At 41.1% G+C, this 19,676-nt stretch overlaps 1 protein-coding gene across 1 annotated transcript in view; it reads left to right on the top strand.

The window, feature by feature from the left end:
• ELAVL1 (ELAV like RNA binding protein 1) overlaps positions 1–13,436 on the top strand; it is an 88,668-nt gene extending 75,232 nt beyond the window's left edge. The window contains exon 6 of the mRNA XM_074978104.1: positions 4,831–13,436. Within this exon, the coding sequence (XP_074834205.1) occupies positions 4,831–5,155 (325 nt within the window). The 3' untranslated portion in view covers positions 5,156–13,436. The remainder of the gene's footprint in view (positions 1–4,830) is intronic.
• Positions 13,437–19,676: the final 6,240 nt, after the last annotated feature.

Consider the following 19,676-nt stretch of genomic DNA (forward strand, 5'->3'; position numbering starts at 1 on the left):
GCTTTCCACCAGATGCAGGATGGGGTGTAATTCCTTGCCCACTCTATTACAAAACATTTTCTCATGGGCCCGCAAAACACCTTTCCTTCAGTATGCCCTCCAGCCCTGTTTAGGACCTTAACCATGTCCACAGGTGCCTCACGAAACCATTGCTTCAGCCTTCTGCAACGTGTTCTTGGCTTCACGTGTCCATGAAGTTTTTCTTTCTAGTCACATCACATCTGCCAGAAGCGCTGAGGAGCTCACTGCCCTCGTGGCTGAGACTCCCTATATAGTGTTTACACAAGACAGGTTCACCCATCGCTCCTCATCCTAAGTTTCTCCCCAAGGTTCCCTCTCTGTTTCGCCTCTGTGAACCTATTCGCTTACAAGTTTTTTCCCTAAGGTACATTCTGACCCCCTGCATGCGGTGTGGCATACCCTAGATGTTCACAGGGCTTTGGTCTTTTACACTGACCTTGGCATAAATCCCTCAGACTGTTTCTATCTTTCGCGGAACAATCCAGAGGCCTACCTCTTTCGTTGCAAAGGGTGTCCAAGTGGATCTCCACTTGTGTTCATGCTAGTTACACAGTTCACTGTAGGGAGCTGCTGGGTGCTGTCAGTGTTCACTCTGCACAAGCTGTGTCCTCCACTACTGCCATCCTGAAAAATGTACCCCTTGTGGACATATGCAAGGCAGCCACATGGTCTTCTGGCAGCATGTGTGCACAGCTTTATGCTCTCTCGTCTTCTCTTGCTCCATCTGTCCAAGTGAGATGAGTGGTGGTATCTACTGTGATGGTTACTGAGCTCCAAACCCATCTACTAAGTGCGATTACTGCTTTATAGTCATCCAGAGTGGAGTGCCCACGGGGACACTACTTGAAGAGGAAGTTGCTCACCTTGTGCAGTAATGGTGGTTCTTCAAGATGCGTGTCCCCATGAGTGCTCCATTTCCCTCCTTCCTTCCCTCGCTTTGAAGCATCCTGCTCTTTTGTCATGTAGAGAAGGAACAGAGCAGCCCGCACCGTGCAATGCATGCACCAGAGGTCATGAAGAGGTGCTTCTGCGCATGTGCGGTGCAGGAAATCACAGCTGTAGAAGAATCTGTGAGCATGAGGACTCGCCAACATCCAGAGTGGAGCACCCACAGGGGGACACATCTCAAAGAACTGTCGTTACTGCACAAGGTGAGTAACTTTCTCTTTGTCCCCTGCTTTATATAGAATCCTCGGTGGAAAAGTACAGCAGTCCAAGAAGGTGGTTAGCATTGGGTGACCTGACTCTATCGTCATAGTGTCTATAAGCCATTGACACAATGGAGTGTCTGTAGGAAGACATCGGCTGTTACTGGCTCTTCCATTGTACCTGAAATGTTAGTAGTGGACATCATCCAAACTACCATAGCTGAATTACAATTACATTGGTCAATATATCTAACTTCAGATACAGAAATGATACACGGACAACATAATCACATTCTGTAAATCATAACCTTTTCCATCGATACAGTGTATGGGTTATCTTGCACAAAGCACGCCTTAGTTATGTTATCACATTTTTGATCGAATACAGAATTTAATGTGATGGACACGTAAAATGCTTACAAGTATGAAAAGATTCTCTAGTTTAGAAATGAGACTGTAAAATAATGAATGGTATAGCGAAGGAAAGTGAAGCTCAAATATCTGTATCCTGTCTCATAATACTAGAACAAGAGCGCATCCAAGAGCATTAAAAGCCAGCAAATTTAATGCTCATAAAGATGTACTTGTTTATACAGTGGTGGAAGTCTTGTCCACAGGATATTAAAGCTGTGCACTTAGAATAATTAAAATAAGGTTTATATAAGAACAAAAAAACCTGCAGGTGGGGAGCCGTCATTCAGACCCCAGGGCCAGAACCTCAAAAATATAAAGGCATTAAGATTTCATGCTCCGTGACAGAAGCAGGCCACTGACTTTGTAGGTAGCTTGTTCCACAGTTGTTCAGCATTGGATTTTTTTCTTTGCACCTTTCTTTGTTTCATCTTACATTGGGACTAGAATGTTCATTAGTTTAAACTGGTATGGCATTTCCTATATACATTTGAGTTTTAGGAAATCACCAGTCTTTTGCATATTAACACTTTCAGGATGTCCACACAGTTTCATAAATTATATTTTTATCAACCTGTTAGCTTGATTCTGCCTCAGTGGGGAGTAGAAATGTGCACACTACAGAATTTTAGCTCCTCCTCTAGACAAGGTATGTGAAGGGTTTTTATTAGACCAATTTCTGTTTGGTGAGAAGAAAAGTTTTTAAAACCTACTATGTGACCTACCTTAATATCCTGGGACCAGCACAGCTACGACAGCACTGCATAGCCTCTTTTGCAATGTCTGTTTATAATCTGTTGTGGTTTGGACCAGATCTTAAGTTGTTCTGTTTTTAATTAATTTTAAACTTGTTTTCCATGCTTGTTACTAAAAATGATTGTTGCTGGTGGTACTTTGCAGTTTTCCTTAGTAATATTGCTATTGCTTTTTAGTCTCCCAGGAGTGAGAAATCAGAGATGGATACCATTGCTTATGTACACATCTTTGCCTATTCTACGTGTTCCCAAAGGAAGTTGCTTTTTCCCATCTTTAGAATATTTTCACTTGTTATCATGACCACAGCCAATGGTTGAAGGCTAGTTGGGGGTTGGAGGCACCTAGGTGTGTCAGCAAGGGCACAGACTGCAGGAACCCAAGACTATATATCTTCAAAAACGAGTTACAGGAAAATAAGCCTCTGCTTCTCAAGTAAGACTTAAACAAAATTGAAAGCTCAAGGTTTTCATTAGAAGAAACAAACGTAACCAATAAAACATGCAAGAAAACAAAATGCCATTTTTTTTAAATTACTTGACAGCTGGAAGATGTTACTTAACACATCATGTGGTTCTACACAAAAATATTTAAAAATTGCACTTCCAAAAATTTATATTGGGCGCTTCATGTGTGGGCTACCAACACACAACATCCTTGCATGTTTCAGCCTGCTTTTAGTATGCTAACAACTTCATCATCAGCTATCTTGTAATAGTACACATGGAACTGTACATTTAGAATAAATGTAAATGCAGGGATCACAGCTAAAATTGTGCCTTTTGCCTTAATCTTAACACTTCCTGATCTCTGAGTGCTTAACTCTGCAATCCTAACACTTCACTTCACTAATTTTATTGTTTTAATTTACTGCGGAGCAGAATAGACAAAGACGATGAAGTAGCTAGGAGGGTTGGGATGTCGGCTGAGGAGGGAAATTTAAAAAAAAGAAATGCAAAACAGAAAAGGACAAAGGTTCAGAAATTCTTAGATATCATTGGGCAACAAGAGTCAAGACAGGATTCTGGGTGAGAGGAGGAAGGGGTGAGATGTATATTAAACATTTTATTAAATCATTTGACTGGTTAGACAATTAAAATTACATCGTTTAACCAGTTAATCATTGGTGGCCTGGTGCAGAGCAGCCAGTACTGGGGTCCCATGAAGGCAGGCGTTCCTCTGCATCTGTGGGGCAGGAGTTCCATCTGCCAGTTGCAGCTGGGGTCCCACTCCGAAGAGATTTGGACAGATGCAGTTAGCCAGTTACCTGGTAAACATTCCAGTAAACCTTAATGGTAACTGAGTTAACTGCAGAACCATGGCCGTGTCTACACTAGCCCCAAACTTTGAAATGGCCATTTGCGTGGCCATTTCGAAGTTTGGGGCTAGTGTAGACGTAGCCTGTGACTTGAAAACAGAAGTAGCAATTTAATACATTTTAAAAATGATGGGGACTAAAATTAAGCATCAGTTATGCAAATACATTAACAAAATTTAATTAAAATGCACTGGAAGTAAAGTTAGGAATTGTAGGTTATTCCAGCTACAGGTTGAACTGCTCTAATCCGGCACCCTCAAGACTTAACCAGTGCCAGACCAGGGAATTTGCCAGACCACGGGAAGTCTAAGTTCTTTAGCAGCATTACAAAAACTTCCACTGCTTACTGTGCAGTTAAACATTGAGGGGTAAATTAGAGCTGAGTAGCAGTACAGAACACTGAGAATCAGCATGGTGGCTGTAAACAAATTTATGGGACTGTGGGAAACAGCCCTATGTCCACTTACTATGAGTGTGGCCAGCTAAAATCATGCTGGACCATGGATATTGGTGGATCCCAGAGTGCTGGACTAGAGAGGTTCAAGCTATAGTATTCAGTTGGTAGGCAGTCTCTAGTACTTCCCTACCTAGTATGGTAAGGAGTGTGAGGTGCCTGCCTGTGATCAGTTTAGCAGCCAGTTGAGAGGAGGAGTGTTTCAGTGTTGCACTGTGGTGGTGAAGATGTCAAGCTGTATCTGCTGCCCTCCAAAATTGTAATCTTTGCGGCCCCAAGACCCTCCTCTCTCCAGGAGAGATTTGGACACAGGCCACTTGTAGGAAGAAAAGATGATTTAAGGCTATCTGAGGCCGGTGAGAGGGTTTCTTGGCTTATTTTTAAGCATTGAGTAGTTTTCATATTGCTGTCCTAATTCATTCCTAATATTGTGCATGAGTATCTGAACGAGTCTTTTGTCCTGTTTGATTCCCATCGTCAGGTAACTCCTTTTGTTGCCAATTTGTTTTTATTCAGTTCACCATTAATGAGCGTACGTTTCTGAATTTAACTCTTCTACCAGCTGAGAGTTTGATTGGCCTATTACAAATGGGGACGGTGAAAAATTTTACTTTTAGTAAAAGTTCTGATGCTTGCATAGAAAATATTTTCAAATGCTTCCCTTTCAAGTTAAAATTTGATTGTATTGGACTTTCACATGAAATATTGTGCTTTTTATTTGCTAGGTTCTCTCCTATGGGTGTAGATCACATGAGTGGGCTTTCTGGTGTAAATGTTCCAGGAAACGCATCTTCTGGCTGGTGTATCTTCATCTACAACCTTGGTCAAGATGCTGATGAGGGAATCCTCTGGCAGATGTTTGGCCCCTTTGGCGCGGTTACCAATGTGAAAGTTATTCGAGATTTCAACACCAACAAGTGCAAAGGTTTTGGTTTTGTAACCATGACAAACTATGAAGAAGCTGCAATGGCCATAGCAAGTCTTAATGGCTACCGCCTGGGGGACAAAATCTTACAGGTTTCCTTCAAAACCAACAAGTCCCACAAATAACTTGCTCGTGCTTTTTGTATGGAATAGATAATTGAGTGACAGAAGTTAAAACATTTTTGTTAGTGTAAAACTCATTTTGCGCCAAGTTTCACAAGTGTTTGTCTTAGTCTAAATGAGAAGTGAAAAAGGTTTTTATACTCTGGGATGCAACTGACATGTTCAAATGTTTGAAATCCCACATTGTTAGACCAATTTTAAGTTCTTTAAGTTATTTCATTAAAATATATATTGAAAACTGTAAACTCTTAGGTAGATTGCATTAATTAGACCCTCTGGATGGTGGTAAAATTGAAGCATGCTTTCACTTATGAGACTAACAACATTTGTTCTATTGAATGTTGTCTGCAAAAACTGGAAATTTTTAATTTTTTTTAAACTATTAAGTGGATTCTGTTAGTATGGGTCGTCCTCCGTAGCCTCCAGTAGCCTGTTCTAAAGAAAAAGTTGAGGAATGCTGATGTTTTAGTTGACAATACATTGCTTTTTTTAAAGTAAACTTTCTTTACTACATCTAGTTGAGTATTTGACTTCATAACATAAAGGTCTTGTAAGTAGTAGCATGCCAGCCTAACTTTTAACACCATTGATGAGGTAAGTTGCACACTGAACATCAAGTTGTCAAATGAAAAGGTTTTACGAAAAAATTTTAAGCCCAGTTTTTCATAGGAGTGGACCAAAGAGTTTCACAGAAACTCAGCAGATTTCAAAGTCAAAACAAAACTCCAAAAACAGTATGAATGTTTCTAGTTTATCAAATCAAATTTCTACTGTCCAAATATTTAATGCATGGTGCACTAATTACTGGTACGTTGTAATACAGTAAGATAATTCAGTTCAAAGATCATTATAGTTTGCCTAAGGATAGTTTCACTTTGTAAAAACAGTTATAAACATTTGAGCATTGTATTTCTCGCATCCCTTCTAACAAGTGCTAGATTTTTCTGTTTTAATAGGATTTGTTTTGACAACTAGCTTTCCTTATTGAACACTCAGCAGAAAAGTACTTACTTCTTGACAGTTAGATATTATTTAACAAAAAACTGATTTGTAGATTTAAAGATAATTCCCCCAAGTTTTTTGCAGACTGCCTTGAAACTTTGATTTGTTCTTTCTGTTAATTTTCTTTTGCTTTTTTGTGTTTTTTGTTTGTTTTTACTTTTGCATTTAAGACCATTAAATTTGATTTTGTTTTGCTCAAATTTTGTTTTGTTTTTTATTTTATATTATTTTTTTGCCAAGTATTGCACAAAGTGTCCAATATTAAGAGTGTTGGTTTAAGGTACTATAGGTTTTCATTAAAATTAAAATTCATTAATCTCCTCTTTTGAAAGATTACTAGGAGAAAATTTGTGAAAACAAAAGCATTACAACAAATCTGTCACATAGAAAGTATGTGCCAGACACTGAGTTTATACATGTATGTTGCTTTGTAGACAGACTGAACAATATTTCTTTTACCAGTACCGTGCTCTGTAAGTCATTAGGTGCTGTAGCTAGTGTGCATGATCAGGGACTTCACCTGACAAAATTGCAAGAATACTATCTATGTTGTGTCACCATATTTTAGAGGAAATGCAAAAATTGGGAAATTTGTCAGCAGTTCTCTTAACCCTGCACGAATCCCAAAGAACTAATGAATTTATCACTTGATATTCTAGAGGCCGTCCTGTGCAGAACTTGCTTTTGTTTGCATAGTTCCCATTGGCTCTTTAAGATCCTGTCTTGCATCATAACTCTGATTTCTCTTCTTTCAGCATCAGGACCTGGAGTCCTATGCTGCCCCTGGAATTCGTTGTTCCATCTTTACTCTTTCTTCAGTCAGCTGTTGGTCTGTCATTAAATCTTCAGCATGTAGCTTTTGCTGTCAGCTGCCACTCATGTACCAATAATTGGCTGTTTTGTGGTTGTACACAGCCTCTCTCTGTTGGCTCCAGGAGAGCCCAGCGAAGAGCAGAGCACTTTTCTACGATCTCTGGCAGTGCTGAATGAGCTGCCTTTGCGCCAGTGCAGTGTATTTAAGTGCGTTCTGTTGCCTGATGTATCCGTGAGCCTTCCTTGTAGCTACCTCCTATCTCGTTCCTCCTTGAGAGATTTTTTCAGGAGCAGGGCAGCTGCTATAAAGGGCGTGGTAAATAGTTGCAGAGACTAGTTTTTAAAATGAGATGGTGCCTTTGTGATATTAAACCATCAAAACTGCTTGGCCGATGCAGGCACATCAAAAGCTTCTCTCTTGTGAGTTTGCCAAACCCTGCTCTTAAAGACTATATCTACCCTAGAGAGTTTTGTCAACAAAACATTCCCAAGGCTTTCTGTCGACCACTAAATCGATAGAATTGGCATTGCTGTCGACTGTGTGTTCTGTTGCTCTCCCATGAGGCAGAACGCCTCTGACAGATTCTGTTGACAGAAAGTCAGTCTGTATGTTGTGGTGGGGCCCTCTCTCTGCCCTTCAAGGACTCTGAGCTGTGCTTTTGGTTCTTGCTCTTTCAAGCTGCTTGGCAATCAGGCTGCAATCTGTCAACAGAAGTTTTGTTGGATGGTATCGTCTGACAGAAAATACTTCTGTCGTTAGATCGCTGTACTGTAGACCTAGTCAAAGAGTAGCAACAGCTCTTCTGCGCTATCCTTGAAGACTGAAGTTTTTCTCCTTTATTGGCTGCTTCATAAAATACACTAATTTTTCCTTCCCGTACCCCTTTGCTCAATGAAGAATGAGATACGGCATCCTGATTTCAAACTTGGACTTTATTTCTAGTACCCATCCTTATCCAAGTTTCCTTTAACAACTTTTTTGTTTGGGAATGCTTAATCTGTCAGTGAGACCATTCATGTAAGCAAACTAACACTCACTGAGCTTGGAGAAACTCAGGGATAGATACGTTGATTTAATTCCTATGGCGGTGACAATTAGCTGGACAGTTAAAGTTCCTTTAAATCTGCTTTTCAGCCCTCCAGGTGTAGGGGCCACTTCTTATCTGTCCAGAGACTGCACTTCGTCCTTTGTCACTGTTCCTAACTATTCCAGTCTGACACCACAGGTGGTGAGTAACTGGGGCATGTGTTCAAACCTTTTGATAACTAACCAGATGAGGAAGTTTGAACCATTATCAGACCTTCTTTCCCTGAAACCTTGTGTTTCCATCCTGAATATTGCACTCTTTAATCTTATTAGAATTGAGAGTATAATCAGTGATTTCTTCTGTTGGAGGTTTAGAAGCACGTGTGCCAAGTCATCCAGCATACTATTAATTTCTGTTTGACCATCACTTCTACCTGTGTCTTGGAGCTCTAGGAATATATGGAAATCATGGCCGCCATACCCATCCGAAGAGAGAGCATCCACAGGTTTCGTTATTTGGATCACCGGCTGATGCAGATATCTTTCAGGTGGCATCTCTGTCTTTCCATTTACTGTTGTCTGATTTTCTTGATTCTGGCTTCAAGAACTCTGCAGTTCTTTCTTCAGACCTTATTGAGGTAGGGGCCTGTTTTCTTACCAGAGGCATGGTAAGTTTCTCATCAGACACAAGACAAGTAAGGTAAAGGAAACAGTCCAGTCATGCCTACTGGACAAAGATATTCCACTCATATCAGCCCTTCACTGCTGGGTTCTGATGGTCTCTATAGCAGGCTCACTACAGTGAGCAGCACACATAAATCCTTCAGCCTTAATTCTGCATGACAGTTTGGAAAGAATCCCTCAGCACCCTAGTTTGCTTTCTCTCCAGGTGCAAGTGTCACTTGTTAGGTATTACATAAGAGATCCTTATTGAAGGACAGTTTGCTATTAGTGTCACGTTTCCAGGATAATCCCATCACTGAAACTACAAGGTTTCAAAGGATGGAGTGTATACTTGGGTCACAGACTCTGTCAAGGGCTCTGATCCAAGGAAGCTAAGAAGAATATGATGTTGCTGGAACCAAGGACAGCAAATCTGGAGGGCAGAGGGTTTGCTTGATTACATCTCCTCACCAGCCATTCTGATTGAATGTGAAAACAGAATTTTGGCAGTGTATGTAACTTCCAAAAATGAGTCCATTGTAAATTCAAGTTCACCTATGTTCAAGCCAACCTGGTTACTCAAAGGGACTGGTGAGAATATCAATAGAAAAAAAAGTGATGCTACAAACATTTTTTTTTTTGTGTGGTTCTACCCACGTGTGGATCTATTTTGCTATCCCCACTCATCCCCCAAACACAGAGCTTCCTAGGTATTGGAAGGTGGATTCGTTTTTCCTATTGGTCTGACATAGTTTGCCTTTGGTCCTATAACCCTCTTGACAGTTAGGAAGGATCGCCCTTCTTCAGAACGTATGGCATTCATCTCAGCTGAAAGTTTACACGCCCTCTATAAGATATCTGTCATTGGAGTTGGATGTGTGGTCTTGCTGTTTGCATTAATGCCCTTCTGCAGAGGTGTATGCTTCTCTTCATGCCCCTCTGCCCTCTCTCCTGGAATTTTGGTTGTATGGGAACCTTTGCTTGTGTGGCATCCTTCCATTTTCCACTTTTTATTATTTGTCTATCTTGCCAAGCATTTGTGGGGCTGTTGTTCCAATCAGGCTCTTTAAGGACCGGAGTTTGGAGAGCAAACACAGGTGTCTGCATAGAACAACCTCCAGAATGTGATGTGGGCATTGCTGGTGGAGTTTCACTCCAAGATGAAGCAGTTTATAGGTAAGACAAAACTGTCCTAATTATAACCATAAAGTGACCGCAGAAATTCTATTAAAATGTTCTGCGTGTTGGCTATCGTTGTGAACTTTTTAAATATTCAATATTTTAATCTGGTAAAATTCATTGTCTTCCCCCCCCCCCCCCCCAAAAAAAAAAAAAAAGAATTAAAATGGATTGGCAAAGTATTCCAGAATTTGCCTTTTTCCAGTCTCATGCTTGTATTAATAAAATACAAGTAAGGTTTATTAAACTCTCCAACAGTCCATTTTTCATTTACTTCACAAAATCCCATTAAAGATGAAATTCACTCTTGTGTGGACGGGTTAACAGCAAGGCCTGTGTGCCTCTTTAGCCTTCCATATAGGCTTGCGTTGACCACTTGCACAGGGGAAATTTCACATTAAAAGCAAAAAACACAAGTGAAATGATAATGCAGCTGTGTGCTTTTTGTATAAGATACAAAGATAAAATACAATTTTCACATGAGTTGGCAGCCACAGAATATTACCAGGAATCATGAAAGCTATGAACAAAGATGAGGTAAAGCAACTTCTTCTATTTGCAATTGTCCCCATACACTAAAGTAAGCAGCTGTCTTTAACCTTGAAGCTATTGTATCATAAGCTATTTTGTCCATTTAGGCTCTTGTGCTTCCACCTTAATGTAAGGTGTGTAGAGGGGAGGGGTGGAACTGAGTCAAACTAGTCATGTTCCCATATGCTCAGGAGCAGGAGGCAGCTCCTCCTCTTCATTTCTGTTGATTGGGAATTGTGAAGGATTTCAAGATCATGCTGGGGTGGAAAGTGAAGAGCAGGAGGCAACATTCTCCTGGGCTGTATCCTCTTAGTGGTATATGTGTACATTTTTTCTTTACCTCAGATGGTTTTTGTTTGTTGTTTTTTTTTTTCAGTATATCTCCATCATGAGCATCAGAAAACACGCTAATAATATAGAGGTATTCAAGTCCTTGAAATAGGTTTAAGAATTTCTCAGTGCAGTTATTTGCAGCTGATTAAGTGTATATGGTCTTTTACTTTATTGTAAATGACCAGATGGGTTTGAATACTTCTGCTCCTAAAGGTTTGTAAGTCAGCTGGTTTTAGCATTGTTTTTACAGGAGCATGTGAAGTTGTAGAAATGTTACTTTTACAAAGCAGCTCAAAGTTTGAGTGAGTTACTGTAGCAGTTACTATAAAGGCAACTTTCAGCAACTGAGGTAAGCCTCAACTGAAATGTCAGTCCTTTTTTCCTAAAAATAAAATCCACTCTTTGAGCGCTAAATTTCAAATGTAGGTATTTCCAAAACTCCTTATGAGTAATTAGGTAAGGCAATATATGGGAGTTCTTCAAAATTTTTGAAAAGTGTCTCAGCTTCACTATATTCTAAACTGGTGTGATTAAAGTTAAATGTGTACAGTTGATACAATATGTATTAATGAATTTTATAAGGATGTCCCCAAGTGTACTGGATTAGCGCTAACAAAAATTAGGGATTCTAATAATTATCTTTTAAAATCTTATATCCTTTGTTGGAACTTTTTAAAAAATGTACAAGTTTTTAATGAAATATTGGTATGTTATGGTTTTCAATAATTCTCAAAAGTAAAAACACAGAGCACCCCTCCACTTAGGGTTTTCTATCATAATACTACCTCTGATAAAAGGTTATTGAATTTTGACTTCCAAAATGGGGAAGTTTGTAACATTGTTGAGCAAGCACCTTATTGCACCATTTCTGTGTTTTGGCTCCTAACATTTTTAAGGTGAAGGGACAAAATTCATGCTAAGCATGAGCAGGAAAACCTCCATGTAAGTTTGTGGAGTTGCATTTATTTAGTCAAGGTCTGAATTTATCACTTTTGTACCACATGTTCTTTACTCTCTGTATTTGTTGGAGGAAGAATCTTCTCCTTTGCTAAAGGAAGGTTCCTTAACATTGTGTCTACACTTCCTGTTAATGCTGGAAAATCCCACCACCATAAAATGGAATATATTAATCAAAAGGCTAAGTATTGTCATCTATAGTATATGCTACTGGGTTTCCACTTCATTATGAAGATATGTGGATTTCAAAGAAAACACAATAACCCCACTCCCGTTTTTAAATTGCGGTACTTACATAATGCACAACTTAGTCTGTCCAAGGTATAGCAAATGGAATTGAAAATTGAAGTTTAACTTCTCTCTGAATTTATCTTTAGTTCTAATCCAATTCAGCATTATTTTTTTCTGTATGCTTCTTTATAGCATTCATATGTAGTAAAATATATTTAATAAAAAGTCAGGTGTGTATTTTACCATGTGCATGAAAAACACAATAGATGTTAAACCTTTTGTCTCTAAACAGAGCACAAAGCACCCAGTGACTGGCTTTGCCTTTAAAACTAGTTCTTGCTTTGTTCAATCTTGCTGCAATTCTTTGCTGTATGTTACACTTGGTGAACAACTTACAGGGACAATTTTAACTAGAAATATTTTTCTGTTGAGTGGAATTTTCAACACTAAATTCTCTTCTTATATTAATGGAACAGCCACCTGACATCTTGTGTTCACATTTTAGAAAATTCAGTCTCATTAATTATTGTTGCCTATTTTTTAGCATTTTAAAACTTTTCAGTACTGTAGCTAAACTTTTTCACTTGGTCATTCAGAAGAAAATTACTTGAGACATTTGAAGCATCATAGGCTGGGATAAACCTTTATTTGACCAGTAAGTTTTAATAATATTGTACTTCTAGTCTCTTCATTATTTAATTTCCATTAACTTATGTAACTTTTGTTTAAAAATAATCTCTTTGCGGGACAGAAGGCTTTATCAGTTGTTTCCCTTGTACAGTATACCGTTAATCATTTTGTATATTAGTATGTTTTTAAGTTATTGATTTGTTTTATATCAAATAATTTATTTTTCAGGTATCATTTTTTCATTTTAACTTTGTTTTTACATGGGTTTATTTAAAATAAAGTATGACTCTGCTTTCCAAATGTCTAAAATGAAGTTGAATCTAATTGTGTTATTTTGAGTGTTTATGTAATTAGTTTATTTTAGTAGTAGTTGCAGAAATGTACAAAGTCCAACTTCTCTTTGCATTTTTATTCATATACATGGAACTTCTTAGCAATGATTTTTTTAAAACAACAAAACAGTGGGTTTTGATATTCAAGAACAATGAATCTTTAAAGGACCAATTTTATAGAACCGTGTGGATGGAGGAACAAGCATTCTGTTTTCTAAATGGTATTCTCAAAAATTAATAAATAAAACTACAAAAATACAAAATAAATTATGTGTAATTAACAGGGTTTTTGTTTACCACATGTACTATTTTTATTAACTGTTTGTTCAAAACTTCATAATGTTAGTAAGTGAACTGGAATGAAAACTAATGTATTTTCAAATATAAAATAACAGTTAAGGTGTTTATGTAATTTTTACTGAATTGTTCAAATGTGTTTTCTCCACAGGAACTGGATTATTGTTGTATACTGTACATTAACTGATTGGAATTGTGACATTTTTTCGAAGCATTTGATTTAAGTTTGCTCATGACATGAGAGAGTCAGGGATACTACAGTACAGATTTTAAGTACTTGTAATGTTGCCATCAGAGAGGTGATTAAAATAAGGAACACTTTACTTTTTAATTTTCAGGGAAAATGACTTTTTTTTTTTTCTTCCCCTTGCCAATTAATGGCTTTGCATTGTGTAAGAGGTGGAAGGTTTCTGGAGCACCATTAAGTGCATCAAATCACAATAAATTGCTCAGAAACAGGGACACTGACAGCCCAAGACTGCGGGTCCTTCACTGTAATGCACACCAGACCAGTTACAAAGACAAAAAGCAGTCAAGTAGCACTTTAAAGACTAGCAAAATAGTGTATTAAGTGAGCTTTTGTGGGACAGACCCACTTCTTCAGACCAGAACAGACTCAATATTTAAGGCACAGAGAACCAAAAACAGTAAGCAAGGAGGACAAATCAGAAAAAGATCATCAAGGTGAGCAAATCAGAGAGTGGAGGGGTGGGGGGCAAGGTCAAGGATTAGTTTGAGCCAAGTATGCAGACGAGCCCCTATAGTGACTCAAAGTGCTACTTGACTGCTTTTTGTTTTGATAGTGTATAGACTAGCACAGCTTCCTCTCTGTTACTATTCAGTTACAAATAGCATTTCTGTTTGCCACATGGGCTAGCAGGAAGTCATACAAGCAATTCATAGGGACAGTCCAGTTTTTCTGTGCTGTCACGACCAGAACAGCTCCTTATACAGATGAGAGGTTATGCAAACCAGTCTCACCAAATCAGAACAGGTTCTTCCCATCTCAAAAGACCAGCCATATTACCAGGTCAATTTATACCTCAGATCCTACTCAAAATAGCAAGCTCTGCCAGTCTTTTTAGTATCTAAAACTCTAATGATATATTATTAAAAGGAAGAGACGTGTTAAAAATTAAGAAAATAATTACATACAAAATGCAAAATTCTTGGTGTTGGTTGGTAGCAGAAATGGAATAGCTTGTCTCTAAAACAGATCTCTGAAATACACCCTCTGTTAGGATGGGTCAAAAGTCCTTGAAAGCTTCAGTTTGTAGCAAAGATCCTTCAAAGGCAATTAGCTGGGTTGAAGACAAAATGGAGGCAACTTCAAGGGCCCCCTTTATATCCTTGCCACATGGAGGGAATCCAATTGTTCTTATCTTGTGAAAGTATGTCCCAAAATGGAGTTTGTCACATGGAAAAGTAATCTGTTCCATGCATGACTCAGGCCTTTTTTAGGCAGGAACCACTACTTGCTGGTCTGAATGTTTGTTTGCAACAAAGCTCATCAGATGTGGATTGACACCATTGTCAGTCAAGTACTTCTATGTACTTGATTAACAACCCTTTCAAAATAGGTTGGCAAAGCCTGTTGATGTTTCCCAAGAGCAAATGTGTGAAATAAAGCCAATACACCTAACTTAGAATACAAAAATGTATATGACTAGTATAAGCAGTCATAAGTTTTTTTTGTAGACCTCTTACTAAGTGCACTTCATGCAAGATTTGATTCTAACAGTGGTCTTTTTGAGGTGGAGTGCCAAATTTGACCGTTTGACCTCTGTCTGGTCTGAGTGCCAATGTCAAGTTACTAATAGTCCTACTTACAGCAGCTTCATTTTTTAAATAAATAAAATGCAGAACTTTACCATTTACGTGGTGGTTGGTAACATTAGTTGGTCTTTTGTCACTCCATAGGTGGCATGGCTTTGAACAATTTCCTAGCTGTCATGGGAGAGGTGGGGTAGACCTGAGCTCTTGCCTCATGTGCCGATTAAATTTGGCTCCCATGCCACTCTTGGCACCTATGCCAGGGGTTGCTGACCTCTGATCTAATATGTAAGTTGTATGTTCGTATCCGAATCCAGCAATGTCACACATTGGCAGTTTTTTATTTTAAACAGATCACTGTATGAAGTGCAAATTTGGGTATAAAAATCTGAGGAGTGTTCTACCTGAAATTGGGAACCTTCCACCCAATACTCAATTCACAATGGAAGGTGAAAATGAACTTCAGTTGATCTCCTTTCCAGGCTCAATTCTTAGCAGTGGTAACATTTAAGTTTTATGTCAGGGAAGATTGTATGAATTTTGGAAACTGCGGTCACGAAATTTTTTTTTTTTGGTTGAGTAAAATAGTGTGTGTATTCAGTGTAGGTGAGTCACATTGCCCTACTTTCATTTTTTCCCTGAACATTGTGTATGTTCAACCTACAGTTATTTTTTGTTCTTTGAATGATTTGTTCATGTGCATTTCAGTGTAAGTGTGCTTGTGCTCAGTTGCTGGAAAATGTTTTCCTTAGTTCAGAGTTTCCCAGAGTGTGGTGCACATACCACTGGTGGTAAGCAGAAGGATTTTAAGGGGTATGTGGCAAAAAATAATTACTAAAAATCAGAAGATGAGCCCTGGGATGGCCTTGGAAGAGGGTATGCTGGTAAGACTGAAGTCCCAAAAGGAGTATGCAAATGTCTTAAGTTTGGGAAACACTGGCCTATCTGGCAGCTGCAGGATTTGAGCGGTACTGATATAGTGCCCAATATAGGCACTGCCTGCCTCTTCCTCTTCTCCTCCCCACCCCCCCCCGCATTCATTTACTACTTGCTGCGGTGGTGGTTGCTGGAACTCCCCATCGCTTGTGCAAGCAATCTTCTTTGTTGGCTGGTAGCACTTAGCTCCTATCTGTAAAAAGTTCTAATTACATGTTAATAGTTCTATCAAAACAAAAAAGCAGTCCAGTAGCACTTTAAAGACTAACAAAATAATTTGCTAGATGGTGAGTTTTTGTGGGACAGACCCACTTCAGATCATAGCCATACCAGAACAGACTCAATATTTAAGCCACAGAGAACCAAAAATAGTAATCAAGGTTGACAAATCAGAAAAAATATTATCAAGGTGAGCAAACCAGAGAATAGAGGGGCAGAAAGTGGGGGAGTCAAGAATTAGATAAAGCCAAGTATGCATAAGGTCATTATAGGGGCTCTTATGCATAACTTGGCTTTATCTGGTTCTTGACTTCCCCCCACCCCTTTCTGCCCCTCTATTCTCTGATTTGCTCACCTTGATTGATTACTATTTTTGGTTCTCTGTGCCTTAAATATAGTCTGTTCTGGTATGGCTATGATGTGAAGAAGTGGGTCTGTCCCACAAAAGCTTCTGACCTGATAAATTATTTTGTTAGTCTTTAAAGTGCTACTGGGCTGCTTTTTTGTTTGGATAGTATATAGACTAGCACAGCTATCTCTGTTACTATTAGTTCAGCTGTTTAGTCATTCATTGGGTCCTGAGAAGGGAGGTTGCTCCCCTGCCTCAAGGCCTCAGTGCTGGGGCATGTTGAGGTCGCCAGGCTTCAAAGTCTGCTTTTGACTGGGGGAAGGACATGGCAAAGGGTGATTTGCATTCAGGCTGTTTGAAGTGTCTGGGAGAGAGTCATCAGCTGCCCAGTCTGCAAAACCTTCAAGCCAAGGCCCTTGAAGGACAGGGCTTAGCACCTCAAAGTCCTGTTGATGGAGGCAACTCTTCAGCCCAAGAAATCCCCATCTGCTTGGCCAAGCGCATCTTCCTCAGTGTGGAGTGCACCAGCATAGAGTTTAGCCATGGCACTGATGAAAGAGAAGAGAGCCTGGGACTGTGGTAAAGGGCAGGTATCTCAGTCTCCCCAGAAACATAAGTCTCAGTCCCCAGTGCTTCATAAAGGGAAAGGCATGATTGGACCCTGTAGGAGAATGGCCCCAGCACAGGGAGGAGTTGGGAGCGGTGCACCATGGGCATACAATGGATGATCAGGCTTTGACGTTGACATGTAGGTCCAGCCTCCGCTGTCTGCCCCTTCCATCGATGCCAGGGGTGTTCAGTGTGGTGCAGAGCCTCCTGCGCATCCTGGCACCTTTTTCATCACCATGGAGGATCATGTGCCCCATGGCAAGTGTCAGGTTGTCCCCGTCATAGGGCAAACCCACCATGATGGCACAACTGCGAGCTCTGCTGGTGACCAGGGTGCCAGCACATTTCCAGCCAGTGTTTATGCACTCACTGTTAGGACCGGCATCTTCTTGGTCTTCGGCATCAGAGTCTGACTCCTACTCTTCCAGCTTGGGCTGGAGTAGGAGTGCTCACTCTTCATCCAGATGGAGTGGACACTTCACTCTGGGATAGTGACCACCGAGCTGGCAGTCAGTCCCACAGTGGCTGCTCTGGATTCCATGGATGTTCCACGAGAGCCAAGGGCAGTTCCTTCGTCTCTAAGGCCCTGTTGATGGCACTGGCATTGGGAGGTCCCCTGTTACCACACTCAGTACAGTCAGCCTCACTGGGAGCTTCTCCACAGGATGGTTCATTGGAACACCTGCCTCCTACAGAAGAGTCCTCATCAGCACCATCTGTCACCTCGCCACCAGCCCCCATCGGATGCTGCTGTTAGTGTTGGCTCTGGAGGTTTCAACACCTTTCCCTTTGGTGCCATCCACCATGGCACCAAACACTTCAGCGCTTGTGGGTTTCCGTTGACCTTGATGATGGCTCCTCTTCTCATGGTGCTGTGCTTGGCACTGCCCTCTGGGGGCTCAGTGCTCTCCTCGCATCAGAGGGCAGCTGCACCAGATCTGGTGAGAATGTGGATGTGGGCTGCCCAATGCAGGCGGGTGCCACCTCATCATCTTCCATGGATGAAGTTGTGGGGTCTTCATCCTCCAGGACTGGGGAGGCAAGTTGTGCCCTCCAGCAGCTGCTCTGCTGGGTGGCCCAGGGCTTGGGGGTGCAGGCGGAGAAGGTGAAGGAAGAAGTTGACCCGTTGATGGATATTTTGTCCTCGTCAGGACTCACTAGAGTAGTTGTGCCTCTCATTAACGCCATAGTCCAGATGGCCAAGACTGTGTGGCAGACCACACATGCGCGCGCACCCCATAGAGAACCCAAGATTAGAGGTGAAATGTTTGTTGTGTGGAGAGGTGAAACGCTTGTGTGGTAGGAAAGTTTATTCAACCATGGAGAGCTACAGCTGAGTATATCTAACGATGGTCGTACAATACAGCTTTCTCCCTCTCCAAGTTAACAAAGCTGATCTTTCTCCCTCCTCCCCTGCCCCCATTTCCAAACCTGAACTTATGCCATTGGTTGAGAAGAACAAGCTGATTTCATGTGTGGCTTTGCAAGTCAGGCTGGATGGTGGTAAGGGTCATGGCATTGCATGTGCCCCTGAAAAGAGGTGCATGGCTTCAGGTCTCTGGCCTCCTGTAGACCATTCAGGACTTGCCTTTCACGGGGCAGACAGACCCTCTTTTCGGAGAAAACTGATGATAGGCTGCATAACCGTAAAGACTCCAGTGCCACCCTATACCCCTGTGATGCAATGCAGACATTTCACTCCTCGTCCTCCCCCAGGGCAATATCCCCAGTAGCCTAGGGATCAAAATAGGCAGAGAGGTCAGAGCATCAGGAAGTGCTCCTACCAGCGTGACCAAGGGCAACAGCAGCCACCACTGGGACCGAAGTCCAGCTTTTGACGGTGGGGTCGAGAGCACCACACCACTCCCCTTTACGGATTCAGCATGCCCGAAGGTTTTGTTTTGCCTATCCTCATTCTACTCTGCCTCTCGGTTTTTTGTTTGTTTGTTTGTTTACCCCAAGCCTCATGCCACCCCGGGGGAACAGAGGTTACATACCCTAGACCAGTGGTTTTCAGTCAGTGTGCCATGAACTTTTGTCAGTTCCCCTCACTGCGGCTCTTTGTAGAGCCACCATGAGGGGAAATGCTGACCCCACAAGACCCCTTTCACACTGGGAGTCAGCTGAAATGATGCTTCCCACCCCCACTCCTTGCTGTGGCAAGGAGGAAGGGACTGTGGTAGCCTGTTTGGAGCTGGGATGCAGTTTAAATGCCTTGTCCTGGATCCAATGGGCTGGGGAGGAGGGGAGCCTGCTTTCAGTGGTTACTCCTTTACTCAACATCCCTAGTATGCTGTTGAGCAGATTTTGAAAACATGCCTCTGCTAGCTGCAGGACTGGAGTGGTGCTGATAGTGTCCAATTTAGGCACTGCCCCTGCGCCGCCCCCCCCCCCCCCCCATAGCAATGCACCCCTTCTCATGGCCACGCCTAGCGCCATGACCTTTGTTGCCGCATCAGCATCCAGGGTGACTTACAAGGCCACATGTGAAATCAGCTTGTTCTTCTCGACTAATGCCATAATTTCAGGTTTGGAAACAGAGCAGGGAGGGTCGGGGGGCTATCAGCTTTGTGACTTGGAGAGGGAGGAAGCTGTACGGTATGAGTATCATTAGATATGCGCAGCTGTAGCCTCCCTGTTTGA

Source organism: Carettochelys insculpta, chromosome 27 (genome assembly GCF_033958435.1).
Source record: "Carettochelys insculpta isolate YL-2023 chromosome 27, ASM3395843v1, whole genome shotgun sequence".
NCBI classification, from domain to species: Eukaryota; Metazoa; Chordata; order Testudines; family Carettochelyidae; genus Carettochelys; species Carettochelys insculpta.